The sequence below is a fragment of the Macrotis lagotis genome, chromosome 3 (assembly GCF_037893015.1).
Source record: "Macrotis lagotis isolate mMagLag1 chromosome 3, bilby.v1.9.chrom.fasta, whole genome shotgun sequence".
Lineage (NCBI taxonomy): Eukaryota > Metazoa > Chordata > Mammalia > Peramelemorphia > Peramelidae > Macrotis > Macrotis lagotis.
The window spans coordinates 107,165,148-107,182,059 of record NC_133660.1 but is presented as its reverse complement, the minus strand read 5'-3'; the positions used below and the strand labels follow the sequence as shown (position 1 = coordinate 107,182,059).

Genomic DNA, 16,912 nt, shown 5'->3' with positions numbered 1-16,912 from the left:
AAATTCACTTAGACTGTCCTCTCTGTTATAATCTAATAATCCAATTTTTGACTTGATGTGAAATTAGTATAACCCTTGATATAATCATCAGCTTCTGGTTTGATGATTGTTAGTGATCCAGACTGTGAATCTAGTTATTTAGTGAGACCTTTATTCTGGAAAGAGATGATCTTAGATCACTCCCTTAACTTTTCCTAACCTAATGATCTCTAAGGTCCCTTCTAGTGTAAATCTATAATCCAATGGTCCCATAAGCCTTGTCTTCTTACTGGCAGACTTAGAAATGGAAAGGTTGGGGGTTTTTAATTGCCTTGGAGGATAATGGTGGTGGTATGAAACTTCTATCCTGCCAAGAAGGATCTGAAACTTGTTTCATTCAACTATAGCATGTATTTTATGTGTATATATATATATATATATATATATATATATATATATATATATATATATATATATATATTAGGCACTAGGAGTAATTAACCAGCTCTTATCTCATACAGATTCATAAATCAGAAGGGTAGCCTCTAAGGTTACTTCTACAGGGTTATGGATAGCTTTCCAAAGCTGTTGTCTCGAGGTCCCATTCTTGCACAATCTCAATATCTATTGTCACTTACAATTAATATCCCTCCTTTATCAGTGACTGACCCAGTGATTGGGACAAATCAACCCTAATTAACTTTTACAAAGGGATATTTACTGAAAACATAAAGGCAAACTTGAAGTATAAAATATCCACTAACTGGGGTATATTCTTTGCCATACTACCTCCCTCCATGGGAGCAAGACTCCAAACCCTAAGGTTGTTGCTTCAAAGCATTCATCCCACTAAGTTCACTTCCAAACATGGCTCAGCTGATCGAAAAGTTGTTCCCTTGCTGTAGGACTTGAGGCCTAGGTTTGACCCACATCTGTGTTGAGTCAAGCAGGGTACTCCTCAGGGCTGCCAATAAACACTATGGAATCCTAAACATCTGGGAGCTCACTTTTTCAGCCTTTCAAAACTCACAAGGATGCCACATCTCCAATAATCCTTCACCTCAACACAAGCTAGAATAGCTACAACAGAGACAGAAGCCATATCTATATCATGTTCTCAAAACTTCCTGTTAACTGAATTAGAGGCTGATCAAGGTCTCTTTCCCTCCCAGAGGTTCAGAGTAGTTTACATTCCTCACTTAGACACAGCCTAGGAGTGCCAACAAGGCTAGGTAGTCTTCATCTGCAATCAAGGAAAAAATATCAAGCCCTTAGGCATTGTGAAGATGGACTTTGGTAAATTATCCAGCAATATGCCCTCCTCCCACTAATCATTTTGTCACACTATGCTTACCATAAATTTTCCCCAACATACATACTGCTTCTTAAATAAAAAGAATGAAGAAGAGATTGAAGCAACCATAAAGGAGTAATTTTGCAGAGAAAGACTGACTATGGAAACAGGGGTGTGGTTGGGAAGGAAGAACTGGCAATTCATGAGGAAAACTTCTAAATGATACTAAGAGGAGAAGAGTTAGGTTTAAGGGCACAAGTAAAGGGGTTAGCTTTGGCAATGATAAAGACTATCCTTCCTCAAGAATTTGAAATAAAATGGAAGACAAAAAAGAATAAAGAAAGTGAAGGCAAGAAAACCTGTTAAAAGGCTATTTCAATAGTCTTAATGGACTATTAAACAAGAGAGGAAAGTCTATACTAGAATGGAGGTGGCAATGTAAAGTAAAGGAGTAAAAAAAGGGTGGAATTAGCAGAGCTTTTGACTATGAAAAATTTAAAAAAAAGGAAAACCAAAGTAAATTCTAATTTTTTTTAATATAAGAGCTAGGGTGGATGATTATGCCCAAGGTAGAAACATTGATGTTATGAGCAAGTTTAGGGAGGAAATAATAAGCTCAGTGAATCTAGGAAAACAATTTCTATAATTATAATAATCATGGAAAAAAACTCTGATCAATGCTATGATAAGCAAAAATTCCAGATGACTAATAAAATTTGATGTGCCTCTTGCCAGAGAAGTGTGGACTCATGGTGCAGAATGAGACACACATTTTTGGAGATAACCAAAGCAGGAATTTGCTTTGTTGTTGGTAGTGGTCAGTGTTGGGGTTTAGATTTTAGCATTTGAATGTGAAGATGGAGATATAAATCTGGAAATCAGAAGAGAGGCCAGGACTAGAGATAATGATTTTAGTGACATTAAGACAGAGTAAATAAATAGAATGCCAAAGGAGAAAGTATGGGAAAAGAAAAGGACCAAGAAAAGACCCATCTCCAGGAGTTATTAAGCTCTACCCCATCCCTGTTTCTCAAAGGGTTTAGCCGTTAGGATAGTCCCTTCCCTCTAGTTTTTTTTTTTCCTTTTGCTGAAAACAAAGGAATTCTAGAGGGCCCCAGCATCATAGACAGTCCAGTTTTCTGATTGCAACATCAGGTAATTCAGTGAATGTTTAGGTGTATAAGGACACTAGGGTAGAAGTTTAGAACTAAGAAGCTTATAGCTAGAAATGATTCGAGAATCACAGAATTTTAGGCTTATAAGGGACCTTAGCAACCACAGAATCTAATCTATACCTGAAAAGGATTCCCATTATAATATTCAAGAAACATTTTTAATGTACTATCATGTACTCTTTTGCAATTAGCATTCCCCCCCAAATCAAATCCAAAGTCAAAAGGCCTATAGAGTATATAAATGAAGATCAAATCCTCTGTTTAATGCCCACATCCCAAAATTAGGACAATGACATATGTGCATTAAAAGTTAAAAGAATTAGAAAAGAGAATTATCAAATTTTTCCTACCCCCTCAAAAAGTATTTGTTGTGGGAAAATAGTTATATGAAATGTATACTATAATTATTGTTTTCTTGCTAGCTCCACATCTTTTGATTTTTTGACCTTTTCTTGTTCAATTTTACTCACCAGTATGCCTTACCTAATAAATGTCAATGCAATGAATGAAGTCTTGCAAATAACATGATGTGTTTGGGATTATTTCTCCTTAGGGACTTAGCAAGTAACAAGATTGAAGTTCTTCCTCCTTACCTGTTTAAGGACCTGAAGGAGCTCTCACAACTGTAAGGTCTAGCAGGAATTGATTTAATTCTACTGCTTCTTATTTTTCCCCCACTTGGGTCACTAGGGACAGAAATGACATCTCAAATATGAAGCATCTCTGACAAACATCCTCCTTCAGAGAAACTGCCTCCCTCAAAAGAGAGGTCCAACTAGAGGATCTTTGCAGTCCCTTCCAGCTTTAATACTACCACCCTGACTGTTCCTCATTAAAATGAGCCTCTCTGCTCCTTGCAGCTCATCCCCATTTCTTCGGTTCTCAGGCCAGACACTGACACCTGGTGGTAGTCATGTTCTAGTTCAACCTCAGAGAGCATAGGTAACTTGACTGCAGTCACACAACTACTAAGTGACAGAGCTGGGGCCCAGGTCTCCTGACTCAACCCTAGGGCTACTTCTCCTTCATCACTAGCCCTCTCTCCTCCCAAACTTTCAATATCTGATGGGTGACTCTCCAACAGTCCTTTAGAGAAACACCCATTGTGAATCAATAGCTCTTAAGAGAATGCATTTTTTTTTCTAAATTTTACTTCCTTTAAATTCAACTACTACTTTTGCTTTGAGGTAAGTATCATTCTACCTAAGGGAACAATTTCCTTGATCTTCATACCTAAGAATATGTAGCATGGTATCATTCTTCAATATATAAATATTTTGGCCCAAAAAAAGAAAGTCTGATTGATTTTATAAACTCATCTTTTTATTAAGTAATTGTTTTATATTGTGTTTAAGCTGGGGAAAATGGGAAGGACTTTATCTCCCACCTACCCAGTTTGTTCTTGCTGCCTAATATTCTTTTAGTCCTAGAAGAAAATGAATGATTAACCTAATTTATACTAGAATGTTAATAATGGTTTGCTCTCACTCTAGAACTCTATATCTTAAAAGAAAAATGCAGAAAGAAGATAATGCTTAATGCTCTAGAATTTTCTACATTTTTTAGGGGTTTTTTTTGCAAGGCAAATGGGGTTAAGTGATTTGTCCAAGGCCACACAGCTAGGTAATTATTAAGCATTTGAGGTCAGATTTGAATTCAGGTCCTCCTGACTCCAGGGCCAGTGCTCTAACAACTGCACCACCTAGCTGCCCCTAGTGTGGTTATTTCTCAAGGTCACAATTTAAATTTTACAAAAAGTTCTTTTTTATGCAAACTTTTTTAAAAACTGTACTAACCTATCACTGTTAACTTAACAGGAACCTTTCCTATAACCCAATCCAGAAAATCAAAGCAGACCAATTTGACAGTCTAGTCAAACTCAAATCTCTGTAAGTATATGGATTTGATGGGGTAGAGATTTTTGATGACTTCAATCTTTAGACAACAACATTTTGCTTTTTAATTTAATATAATATAAAAAAAAGCTCACTTGTGAGCCTTTTAGAAAGGGATATTAGGAAAAAATCCTCCAGGAACCTTCTAACTAGCTAGGTTAATAGGTAACTGTGGCCCTGTATCTCTCTATTTGAAAGTTCCAGGGTCACTCAGATAATCTGATCCTGGAAGAAAGAGAGTCATTTTCTCTCCTTAACCCCACCTGGAGTTACACAAAAAAAAAAACTGGGTTCCCATTTAATAGAAACTCAGCCCCCTCCCAAAGAGGTGTTCAAAATTATAATGTATATAATGAGGACAGCTTTTCTTTCATTGTCCAAAATGTGCAGAAGTTGCAAAGGACTGAGAGAGCGTGTAAACAGAAACACAAAGAGTATTCTCTTAGAAAAGAACTGAATTTGGGACTGCTTATTGGGGCAACCCAGGTATTTAGGAGGCTCCTTACCCTCCAAAAAAATAAAAAGAAAGAAAAAGTCCTACACAATCATATCCTATGGCTTGTATTCCTTCTACAAAACAAAAAACATCATAGGCGTGCTGAACAAACAGTTCCCCTTGAGAGACACATGTACTATATGAATAACTCGCTGACTCTCCAAGTAGGACACTGTTCACTAACTATAAAGGTAATCTTTTTCTCTCTCCCAAAAAGTCACCTCATCTCTCTAGAAGATCTAATCCCTGAGCTCTCAAACTCAGAATTATCTATGAACCAATCATCAAAGCTTGTACAGCCAAGGAAATCTTTCTTCTTAGTCAAGATGGCTAGGTTCTAAAATTAAACTGCTTTCAGAATTGAAAATTCCTTCTCTTACACACAGAAGTTAAGGGCTGTCAATAATTGTCCATTAGCTACTCTCTCAGTTGAGTGGTCACACATATCTGCTTCAATAAGAAAAGGAGGAAAAATTATAGCTAGTTTAATATATAGTGCTTTAAGGTTTGCAAAGCACTTTACAAGTATCTCATTTGATCCTCACAACAGTTATGGGAGGTACATTTTATAGATGAGGAAATAGGCACAGGGGGTATTAAACAATTTGCCTGTGACCACACTACTAAGTAAATATCTAAAGTCAAATTTGCACTTAGGTCTATCACTGTGCCATCTAGCTGCACATGTTTCTAAAGGAAATCTATCTGTTCCCTGGCTGCTCCATTCTCTTGGACTAGGGAAAGTGTTCTCCTCTGAAACACATGCTGCTCCCATGTATCTCTGTCCCAATACAGTCACTTCCGATCACTAGAAGAGGAGGCTATTCAGATTCAGACTTCATTCCCTTCCAACTACTTCTGTTGATTATCCTTAAGGCAATAACCTTCACCTAAATTTTGTATTTCAAATAAAATATAATTCACTGATTTTAGACAGGGATTTTAAATCATGGGTTGATTGACCTATTTCCTACAAATATTTAAGGCAAAGCAGTAGAGAAATTTTCTCCAGTTTTAGACAAATCTTAGCTATCTATTTACAAATGGATTTTTTCCTCATATAGTCTATCACAGAAGACTATATTGTTAACTGATTACAATTCAAAATTAAACATGAACAGTTTTGTTATCTAATGTTTTATCTTTTCCTTCCTTTCATTGGCTTTCAATTATCAAGATTTGACCATAATTTATTCTTATATTTCCCCCCTAAAAAATGGGATCCAAGTCTAATGTAGCTTGAGTAACTAAATTCTATAAGCTACATCATTCATTTTCATTGAATGTGATAACTTTGGTGACTAACTTCCTTTGCCAGCTATTATATAATGCAGCCTGAAAGAAATTAGTTTAGTTATAATTCTGAAGTGGTGCTGAACAGTTTTAGGGGTACTAAAATGCCCCATAAAAGCTTGTTTTGTCATGCTATGAATTTTAAATCTCTTGCTTTGTTTGATTTTGAATTTGATGTTTTTAGAAGTCTAGAAGGAATTGAAATTTCAAATATCCAGTCAAGAATGTTTGCGCCTCTTAGGAATCTATCCCACATGTAAGTTCTCCCCCACCCCGCTCTTCCTCATTAATCTGTTACCTGCTCTTATCAAGTGCACTTAATAAATTTTTAATGTCTCATTTGCTTATAAAATTAACTAATGCTTATACCTGTGCCAAGAGGACTTTGTGTGGAAAGGAAGCTGGTTTTGGGATCAAAGAATCATAGACTAGGCTCTGCTACTTACTACTCAAGTAACTAAGCTTGGGCAAGTCCCAACATCTGTGGAAGTGGATTTCTTCATCTGTAAAATGAAGGGGTTGTGCTCATCTTTCTAATAATGATCTGAACCATCCTATGGCTCTGTCCTAAGCACAGATGAACACTTTTGCTGGTCCTTCCAGATGTCTTATAATTTGTACATCTATTATAGCTATCACTAGTGAGTGAGCAGGACTGGGGAGATCTCAATGCTGTAATTGCTATAAATGTGAGGCTACAGTAATTCAACCTTAGGGCCAGCTATCTGTTTGTATACCCTGAAATTTCATCCCTGGAAAGTGTCTTTAGCAAACACTAATAAGAAATACCAACAATAACATCAAAATCAATTCTAAAACTGATATTTTTAAAAAGTTTTTTTAATACCCAGAGAGTTCTGGAATCTATAAGTGATCTAATTAGTTGGTTGAGTAATAAAATAATATATATGCCTAACCCTAAGAATTTCTTACCATTTCCATGCCAGATGAACAACAGTTGTATTAATGATCTGGCATCTATTAGATTGATTATACCAACACTCTTGTGTTCCTCCCTTGCATATATGTATGTGTGTGTGTGTGTGTGTGTGTGTGTGTGTGTATGTCCTTTTGGAGAGGTTGCAGACTTGGAATCAGAGTACTGGCTTCAGCTTCTGCCAAATCATACTTCTGTAAAATAGAACATCCCTTCAGACCTCTACATTCAAGTTGCCTCATCTAGAAAAAGAGGAAGAATAGTTAATCTGTAAGGTTAACGCCAAAGCAAAATGTACAATCCCACCAAAATTAAACTTGAATTTAAAGCTATAGTATTTATGTTCTATAATTCCTCAATATGCCATAGGATCTGTAACTGGAAGAGACCTTAAAAAGGTCATCTACTCCAATGCATTGATAAAGGAAATAAGGCCAAAGATGACAAGTGATTGGTAATTCACCTGACCCCAAGTTCTCTGATTCTAAATTCAATATTTTTTCTACTATACTCCACCACAATTTTCCCAAAATCAAGTTTTTTAACTGGAGAAGTGGTATCACATACAAAAATGAATATCAATGTAATATGTGAATATTTTCATCTAAATATCATTTTGACTTCTTTTGACCAACAGATATTTTAAGAAATTCCAGTACTGTGGCTATGCTCCACATGTACGCAGCTGCAAGCCAAATACTGATGGAATTTCATCCTTAGAGAATCTCTTAGCAAGCATCATTCAGAGAGTGTTTGTCTGGGTTGTATCTGCAGTTACATGCTTTGGAAACATCTTCGTCATCTGTATGCGGCCCTATATCAGGTCTGAGAATAAGCTTCATGCAATGTCAATCATCTCTCTGTGCTGTGAGTATTTCTCCTAGGGAAGGGGAATTTTTTGACTATTTACAATCATTCACTGTTAGAAAATAAGCAAATTCCAATTTTGAGAGTTACATACTATTCTGTGGCTTCTTTTCATAGTCACTCTAAAGTCTTAATATGTAAAACTTTGGGAACAAGGAAGTCCAGGCCTAGAATTTCATCCAGATGGGCAATTCTGTACATAGAAAGTCCTCCTCCATTATTAGAGATTGGCAGTTCATTTGTAAACTAAAGTCTTAGAGAGATGCCTTAGGACATAGACAGGTTAGACAACTTGTTCACAGTTGATTAATAAGCATCAGACACATGACTTGAAACCAGAGCTTTCTGAGATGAAGACCATCACTCTCATGCTAGCTGGCTCTCTTAGAATCTCCCATTCAAAATAATAATGTGAGATCCTAAAGGCTAATTTATAAAGTACCGAACATTGCTTCTTAGTCCTTCTCTCTCCTTCTGCCCTTCCCTTCCAGGCTTCCCTCCAGTGAAGTCATTACCGCAGGAGAATAGAATAGCTGGTTGTTTTATGATGTAAGCATCTGATGCTGTGTCAAGTCCATTAAAATCATTCTCGCAGGAATTTATGTATTATTAAATATCCATAGCACCTCCAAGCACTCAAATGTGTTCTGAAACTCCCTTTCCCATGCCTCCTTCTCCTGAGTCAAAGAAGCTTGTTAGCCTCTGGCTAGATCTAGTTTCTTCACAGAAATCCTAGTCAAATTCTTTTGCAAAGATGTAGTTTAGTGATTTGGCTTATTATCTCCTTAGCTTCCCAATAGAAGAGAGTTCTCAGACACTTTACACCATTTATCTACTGATTGATATGCTAGCCTCAGAAAGGCAAATTGGGGTGGCTGTTGTATGGACTTTATCACAAGGAAGTCTTAGCCCAGATACACAGGGATGAGCATATTGCCTCCAGCAATGTAAATACACAGCCCATTCATACTTTCTAATCTGGGGCAGTTTTTCCCAAGGACTCCCCACACAAATGCTACTGGAGAGTACCTATTTACCATCTTAGAGTACTTCCTAGAAGTCTTGAGGATCCATTCACCTTTTTTTAAAAAAATGTCCTTCATCTAACACAGGCATTCCTCATATTTTTTGTGTGTGTCATGGACTCCTCTGCCATTTAATGAAGCTTATGGATGCCTTCTCAGAATCATGCTTTTAAACAGTATACATGGGATTTCAAAGGAAATTAATTATATTAAAATATAATTATCAAAATAGTTTTAAAAATCAGTTTGCAGATCCCAGGGTCAGAGCCTCTACTCCAATGGGTCCTAAGACCTAAACATTCTACTGAAAAGTGTAGGAAGAAACCTTATGGAATTTCTAATCTAATTTCTACCCTATACCCAAGGGAAATTTAAGGCCATTAAGTTTTTAATTTGCAATTACCATTTCTGATTGGTAGAATATCATTTCAGTACAAGGTGTCATTCATTCTATATACATATGTTGGACATCTAGTAGATCCAAGACATTGTACTACATTCATGGGTCTTCTCTGCCTAAAGCCTTCTCTGCACGTAAGCATATTAAACTGAAAAAGAAATAGACATTATCCTTAAGGGCTCCATAGTTTAACAAATAATCCTAAAATGTGAGTCAAGATATCCTGGAAATTTTCCTGTTCCTTCAACCAAGTTAAAACATTAACTTCCTCTTCACTCTTTGCTGTTTTTCATTCTACCTCTTTCCAATTCTCTTCCCTAAAAGTTTTGTCAGTAACTATTTGGAGGAAAACAATCTCAAGTGGATCAGTGTATGTTGCTTAGGCTACTGAACTCAGCAAGTTTTTTCATCTCCAAATTTTCAATGAAATATTTTGGCCCCATCAGTGGTTTATCACGTAGTGACCTAACATTAATCCCTTTTGTGGAATTGTGATCTCTGGGGTGGTAGAATGCCCCCTCTGAGTCAACAAAATCTCCCTTTACTTTCTGCTGATTACTCTTTAGGGAGAAGAGATAGGGACTGGACTTCTGATTGCATTGTAAAAAACTCCTTCTTTTAATCCCCAAGGGCACTCTCTCCTGTCACTTACAATCTTAGATTATTTTCTTGGGGCACTGAAAGATAACTTGCTGGCTCCTTATCAAGGGATAGAGCATTCCATTCCCCAGTGGGAAATTCCACAGTCCACAGACATACTATTTATCCTATAAGAAATGTTGGTTAAGATGGCTTCAGAAAAACTTGGAAAGTCTTATAAGAACTGATGCAAAGTGAAGGCAGTAGAATCAGAGGAACATCATACATATTAGCAAAAAAGAATTGATGGAATCTGGATGCAAACTGAAGCAGAATGTTTTCACTCTTCATTTTTCTCATTTTTTTCTTTTTTGGCAATATAGCTAATATGGAAATGTTTACGTGATTTAATATATATTGATCTATGGACTAAATATACTGTCTACTTTTTCAAGGGGTGGGGAGAAGCAGAAAGTCAAGAATTTGGAACTCAAAATTTGTTAAATTTTTATTTATTTATTTATTCTTATTTTTGTACAAATGTTGTTTTTTTATACATTACTAAAATATTCTTGTTTAAGAGTAAACATAAGGGGCAGGTAGGTGGTGTAGTGGTTAGAGCACCAGCCTTGGAGTCAGGAGTACCTGGGTTCAAATCTGGTCTCAGACACTTAATAATTACCTAGCTGTGTGGCCTTGGGCAAGCCACTCAACCCCATTGTCTTGAAAAATCTAAAAAAAAGAGGAAACATAATACTCCCTCCCCCCCAAAAATATAGACCCACGTGAGCAATAAAGTAAAGAGAAAAAATTAAATAATAATAATAGGAGCAGCCAGGTGGTGCAGTGGACAGAACACCGGCCCTGGAGCCAGTAGCACCTGAGGCCAAATCCAGCCCCAGATACCCAACAATCACCCAGCTGTGTGACCTGGGCAAGCCACCCCAACCCCACTGCCCTGCAAAAACCAAAATAATCATAATGATAATAACAACAATAATAATAATAATAAGGGTGGTCAGGTGGTGCAGTGGACAGAGCAGCAGCTCCAGAGCCAGGAGCACCCAGGTCCAAATCCGGCCTCAGACACCCAACAATCACCCAGCTGTGCAGCCCCAGGGAAGCCACCCAACCCCATTTGCCCTGAAACCCCTCCCCCAAAAATAATAATAATAATTAATAATTAATAATAATAATAATAATAATAATAATAAATGTGCTTCAGACTATGTTCCAAAACCTCCAGCTCTGTTGCAGGTGGATCACATTCTTTATGATAAGTCCATCACAAAAGTTACTTCCATATTTTTCCACCATTGCCATTCAACTCCCTCCATTCATACTTCCCCACTACCATATACTATATTTTCTCTCTCCTTTCACTCTGACTCTGCTGTAGGGTAGCTGAGTGGTGCAGCAGACAGATCCCCAAGCCCACATACCACCCCTTAGGCCCAGCATCTACCCTGCCCTATGGTCCCAGACAGGCCATCCAATCCCAGCCCCTTGCAAGAAGTAAAAAAGAAAATGTGTTATATCTGACTATTCTCCCCCCATGGTCCACCCTTTCCTCCATCACTCACATCCCCCCCTCCCCCTGTCCTTCTCTCTTTACTCCAGATGCCTATACCCCATTGAGTATATATGCTGTTTCCTCTCCTAGCCACCTCTGATGAAAGGGAAGGTTCCCTCATTCCCCCTTGCCTCCCCCCTTCCATATCATTGCAATAGCTCATTGTAATAAAAAAATCTTATTATATGAAATATCTTAGCCTATTCCACCTCTCCTTTCTCTTACTCCCATTACATTTCCCTTTTAGCAACTGACTCCATTTTTATACTATATCTTCAAATTCAGCTCTCTCCTGTGCTTCATCTATAAAAGCTCCTTCTACCTGCTCTATTAAATGAAAAGGTTCAGGGGCAACTAGGTGGTGTAGTGGCTAAAGCACCAGCCTTGGAGTCAGGAGTACCTGGGTTCAAATCCAACCTCAGACACTTAATAATGACCTAGCTGTGTGGCCTTGGGCAAGCCCCATTTGCCTTGCAAAAACCTAAAAAGAGAGAGAGAGAGAGAGAGAGAGAAGGTTCTTATGAGTATTATCAGTATCATTTTTCTATGTAGGAATACATGTAGTTCATCTTCATTAAGTCCCTCATATTTTACCCTTCTGCTCCACTCTCTATGCTTCAACTGAGTCCTACATTTGAAGACCAAACTTTCTGTTCAGCTCTGGCCATTTCAACAGGAACATTTGAAATTCCCCTGGTTCATTGAAAGTCCATCTTTTTTCCCTGGAAGAGGACATTCAGTTTTGCTGGGTAGTTGATTCTCAGTTGTATTCCAAGCTCTTTTGCCTTCCGGAATATTATATTCCAAGCCTTTAATGTAGTTGCTGCTAAGTCCTGTGTGATCCTGACTGCAGTTCTATGCTGGTTTTTAACATGTTATTTTCTTATTTTCTTCAGCATTTTTTTGGATGTCCTTGACTAAGCTGCTGACTTTGTTTTCATGTTTTTCCTGCATCTCTCTCATTTCTTTTCCCAATTTTTCTTCTATCTCCCTCACTTGATTTTCAAAATCTCTTTTGAGCTCTGCCATAGCCTGAGCCCAATTTCCATTTTTCTTGCAGTTTTTCAATGCAGGAGCTTGTACTTCCTCATCTTCAGACTGAGTATTTTGATCCTTCTTGGGATCATAGACAATGTATTTCTCAGTGGTGTTCCTCTTTTTTCTCTGTTGACTCATTTCCCGGGCCTCTGCACGGTCTTGGGGTGCTTTCTGAGCTTTTGAGTATTATTGGGACACCCCCCCCACACTAGGATCTCCGTGTGTGAAGCTCTGGTTGGGGGTCGGGGCTGCTGTTCTATGGGGGGCCTAGACTGCGATCAGGATCTGAATGTGATCAGAGCCGCAGAGTCCTGTTCCAGGTGCAGAGGACAGACCTTGGAAGTCTCTCTCCACTCCTCTACCTAGGCTGAGTACTCAAGGCTCCTTTACCTGGGGCTCTTGCTTACCAGCTCCACCTGCTTCCAGTTCCTGGATCTGGGCTGTAGAGGTCACACAGCTAGCTGAGTGCCCTGAGGGCTGGCTTCCCATGCTCCCTCTGGCAGAGGCCCCCCTGATGATCTTCCAAGCTGTACCTGGCCCTCCCCAAGGTGTAGGTCAGGAAACTGCCCCCGGGCCCCAAGGCTCCCAGGTGTCCTGGGGCTGCCTTCAGGTGGCTGAAGTTCCTTCACTCTGGCGGGCTGCCCCTCTAACCCCACGGAGCAGAGACTTTCCACTATTTTCCAGGTTACCTTGGTCTGGAGAATTGCCTCACTGGATCCCTCTGTGGGTTCTGTCTCTTGAAAATTTGTTAGAGACCTTATTTTATAAGTTTGGAAATATCAGAGAGAGAGCACCTAAGAGAGGATCTTCTCCTGTAGCCATCTTGGCTCCACCCCCGAACTCAAAATATTAAATATAAATGTTTTAATGTAATTGGGAAATACTTAACAAAATAAATAAAAAAATATTTTTAAAAAGGATTCCCACAGATTTATGCTGCAAATACTCCTGAGAGAGCCAAAAACATTAATTTATCATCCAATCTGTTATGACATCACAGCCTTTTCAGAAGGCAGAATTTGATTAATTAGGCATAGAGTCTCAGAAGTTGGAAGAAAGAATAGGTGGTCAGAAGTAATAACATAGTACATAAAGGCGAGAACAAAGAGGCGCAGAAGGCAACAATCTGGGGGATAACTTTTAATCCTTGAAAATATGCTAATTCTGAGGTGGCTAGGTGGCACAGTGGACAAAGCACCAGCCCTGGAGTCAGGAGTACCTGGGTTCAAATCCGGTCTCAGACACTGAATAATTATCTAGCTGTGTGGCCTTGGGCAAGCCACTTAACCCCATTACCTAAAAAAATAAAAATAAAAAAAAAAAAGAGTTCCATTCAAGCTCTACATGCGCAGCAGCTGCTGGATTACTCTCCATAGATAGGATCAAATTCTGAAACAAGTTTCTATTCTTCACAAATTCTCAAGCATAGCTGCAAAGAATCAAGTTGGTTGTTGCTGTTTTACTTTACCTATTAGTTTCCACTGCTACACTCTATTAGAGATGAGCAATGGACCAGATAGGATATCGGTCATTCTGACATGCCAACTACACTATCAAGAATAATGTAGTTGTGCTTCTCACATTGATCAGACTTACTTCAACTCACAGTCAGGGCATTCTGAGTGCTATTCCCTTCAAGTGTAAAAACTGTAAATTGTAAATTCTTATTTAAGTTAATTTCCAAACAATACTGCTCCTTGTGAAATAGAAAGATTGTTTTAGTATCTATTTATACTTCCATATGTTTTCAATTTATTGATCTTTTTAGGTGCTGACTGCTTGATGGGAATATACTTATTTGTGATTGGAGCCTTTGACCTAAAGTTCCGTGGAGAATATAATAAACATGCACAGTTATGGATGGAGAGTACCCACTGCCAACTAGTAGGATCTTTGGCCATACTGTCCACAGAAGTATCAGTTTTACTTCTAACATTTTTGACTTTGGAAAAATATATCTGCATCGTCTACCCTTTTAGATGTTTGAAACCTGGAAAATGCAGGACAATTACAATCCTGATTCTTATATGGATTATTGGGTTTGTGGTGGCTTTTATTCCACTGAGCAACAAGGAATTTTTCAAAAACTATTATGGTACCAATGGAGTCTGTTTCCCACTTCATTCAGAACAGGGAGAAAGTACGGGATCACAGATTTATTCAGTAATTATTTTTCTTGGTAAGAAACTATTATCACACTCCTCTCAGTTGGTGGCAGAATAACCCGCAGGTTAGAGCTCATCATATTTTATAAACTCTACAGATTTTTATTTCAAATTATCATCTAAGTGTAATCACTTAGAAAGGCCCAGAAAGACTATAATCTAACCCTTTATTTTTTCAGAAAAGAAAATGAGGACTAAATTGGTAAAGTGAATTACCCAAAATTATCCAGCAAACTATTGACAGATCAAGGACCTTGATTTCCTGACTGTCCAATATAGTAGTTCTCTTTCCACCAGATTTCTCCCTCTAGCCAGAACTGTGATTAGGACAGGGCAACTAGGGCTTTGCTCCAGGATCCTGAAATGTAAAAAGTACTGACAGCATTTACAGTTCTTTAGCAGTAAGTACCTAGTTGGCAAAAATAGTTCAAATGAAAGCAAAAGGCCAAAATCTCTGCCCACCCCCTACTTCCATCTCCCCATGACCTGTCTCTCACCAGAACCCTAGAGCATCCTTGTTACTTCATACACCCAACATCCAACTGAACTTACTGTGTATTTTTTATACCATTTGTCATAGGTATGTTGAATGCTCATCTCAAGTAAATTCATTACTAGTTACAGATCTTCCCTCTGCCTTAGATCAGCAAGCTATAATGCAGATCGTTAAAACCCAAATCACTTTTACTTGGGAATGTTTACCAGCATTTTTTAAATGCCAATGTGGAGGTGAAGTTTAGGTCCTTTGCATTCATTATCTTAATATACAGGTGTGTTTTAATTAGCAGAATAACTGAAATCAGCATATTAAAATATGTATTTCTATTTAAAGCATAGAACAAAGTGTTTGAATGATGAAAAATCAACATCACTATTCCTAGAAAGTGTGATGTGCTCAGGTACAGTGAAACATTAGAAATATTAGTTTAAATGTAAAGACTGACAAATTGCCTTCTGTGGGGGGGGAGGGAAGTAAGATTAGGGGGAAAATTGTAAAACTCAAAATAAATAAAACCTTTAAAACAGGAAAAAAGAGAAATATTAGTTAAAATCTACTACTTTCCATATTACATGTTCTGTCATTCCTAGCAAATGAAATCTTAGTATTTCCACATGCTACATTAATTTTCAGTGTAGAACAAAGAAGCTTATGTTTCCTTTCCAGTAACTTCTCTTTAACAATACTAATAATAACAATGAACTGTGGAATGCTTTATGCTTTCCAGGTCAGAGCCAAATATGGACTAATGGGGCTTTATCTCCTAAATAGGTGTTAACTTGGCAGCCTTTATTATCATCGTTTTTTCCTATGGAAGCATGTTTTACAGCGTCCACCAAACTGCTGCTACTGCCACAGAAATCCGAAATCATGTTAAAAAGGAAATGACCCTTGCCAAACGTTTTTTCTTCATTGTGTTTACGGATGCCTTATGCTGGATACCCATTTTTGTATTGAAATTCCTTTCCCTGCTTCAGGTAGAAATACCAGGTATGATATTGGAGGGTTTTTTTTCTTTTCTTTGGGAGTGACAAGCAACAAAATTCCTATTTCTGCTGTATTTTGCTCAGAAGAGATGAGTAAGTTTCATCAGCAAAAATGTATTGTGTGTGTGTGTGTGTGTGTGTGTGTGTGTGTGTATTTCCTTAGAGGGAGCTGTAGGTATCTTTCATGAATATCTAGTAGCACAAATGATTATTAGAACAGAGGAATGGAGGTCAAAAAATATTGGTGACCTGCTCAAAATTATCCACTGCTAACAGTGACCCAGAAAAAAATAAAACTAGAAAATTTAGTAATTACTTGTATTTTGCTTGAAAAATAGGCATTCTATTAGTTGACCATTTGCACCTTTCTAAATTTCATTTAGTTTAAGTTCTTATGGTTTTGCTTAATTCACTTGCATTAGGCCTTACAAATCCTGTGATTCTCTGAATTCTTAACTTTGGTCATTCCTTACCGCATTTACATTCATAAACTATAGTTAAATAACAAGCAATATAAATAATAAAAAAATATAATGTATATAGCCTGAGGACAAATCAATTTAGATGGGGAACTACCAGTTTAGATAGGGACAGCATGCTTATAGCCTCAATCTTTGAAATAAGCCCTGGCAGGGGTGGATAGGTGGCTCAGTGGATAGAGCATCAGCCCTGGAGTCAGAAGTACCTGAGTTCAAATCCAGCCTCAGACAC

The 16,912-nt window shown here is 37.8% G+C and overlaps 1 protein-coding gene across 2 annotated transcripts in view; it reads left to right on the top strand.

The window, feature by feature from the left end:
* Positions 1-16,912, top strand: part of RXFP1 (relaxin family peptide receptor 1) — a 174,534-nt gene that overhangs the window by 152,376 nt on the left and 5,246 nt on the right. The window contains exons 12-17 of one of the 2 annotated variants that reach the window (XM_074229053.1): positions 3,002-3,073; positions 4,266-4,337; positions 6,317-6,388; positions 7,707-7,936; positions 14,320-14,730; positions 15,987-16,205. In XM_074229053.1, the coding sequence (XP_074085154.1) occupies positions 3,002-3,073; positions 4,266-4,337; positions 6,317-6,388; positions 7,707-7,936; positions 14,320-14,730; positions 15,987-16,205 (1,076 nt within the window). Of the gene's footprint in view, positions 1-3,001; positions 3,074-4,265; positions 4,338-6,316; positions 6,389-7,706; positions 7,937-14,319; positions 14,731-15,986; positions 16,206-16,912 lie in introns of those variants that run through there. The other variant, XM_074229054.1, reaches the window with a different exon arrangement.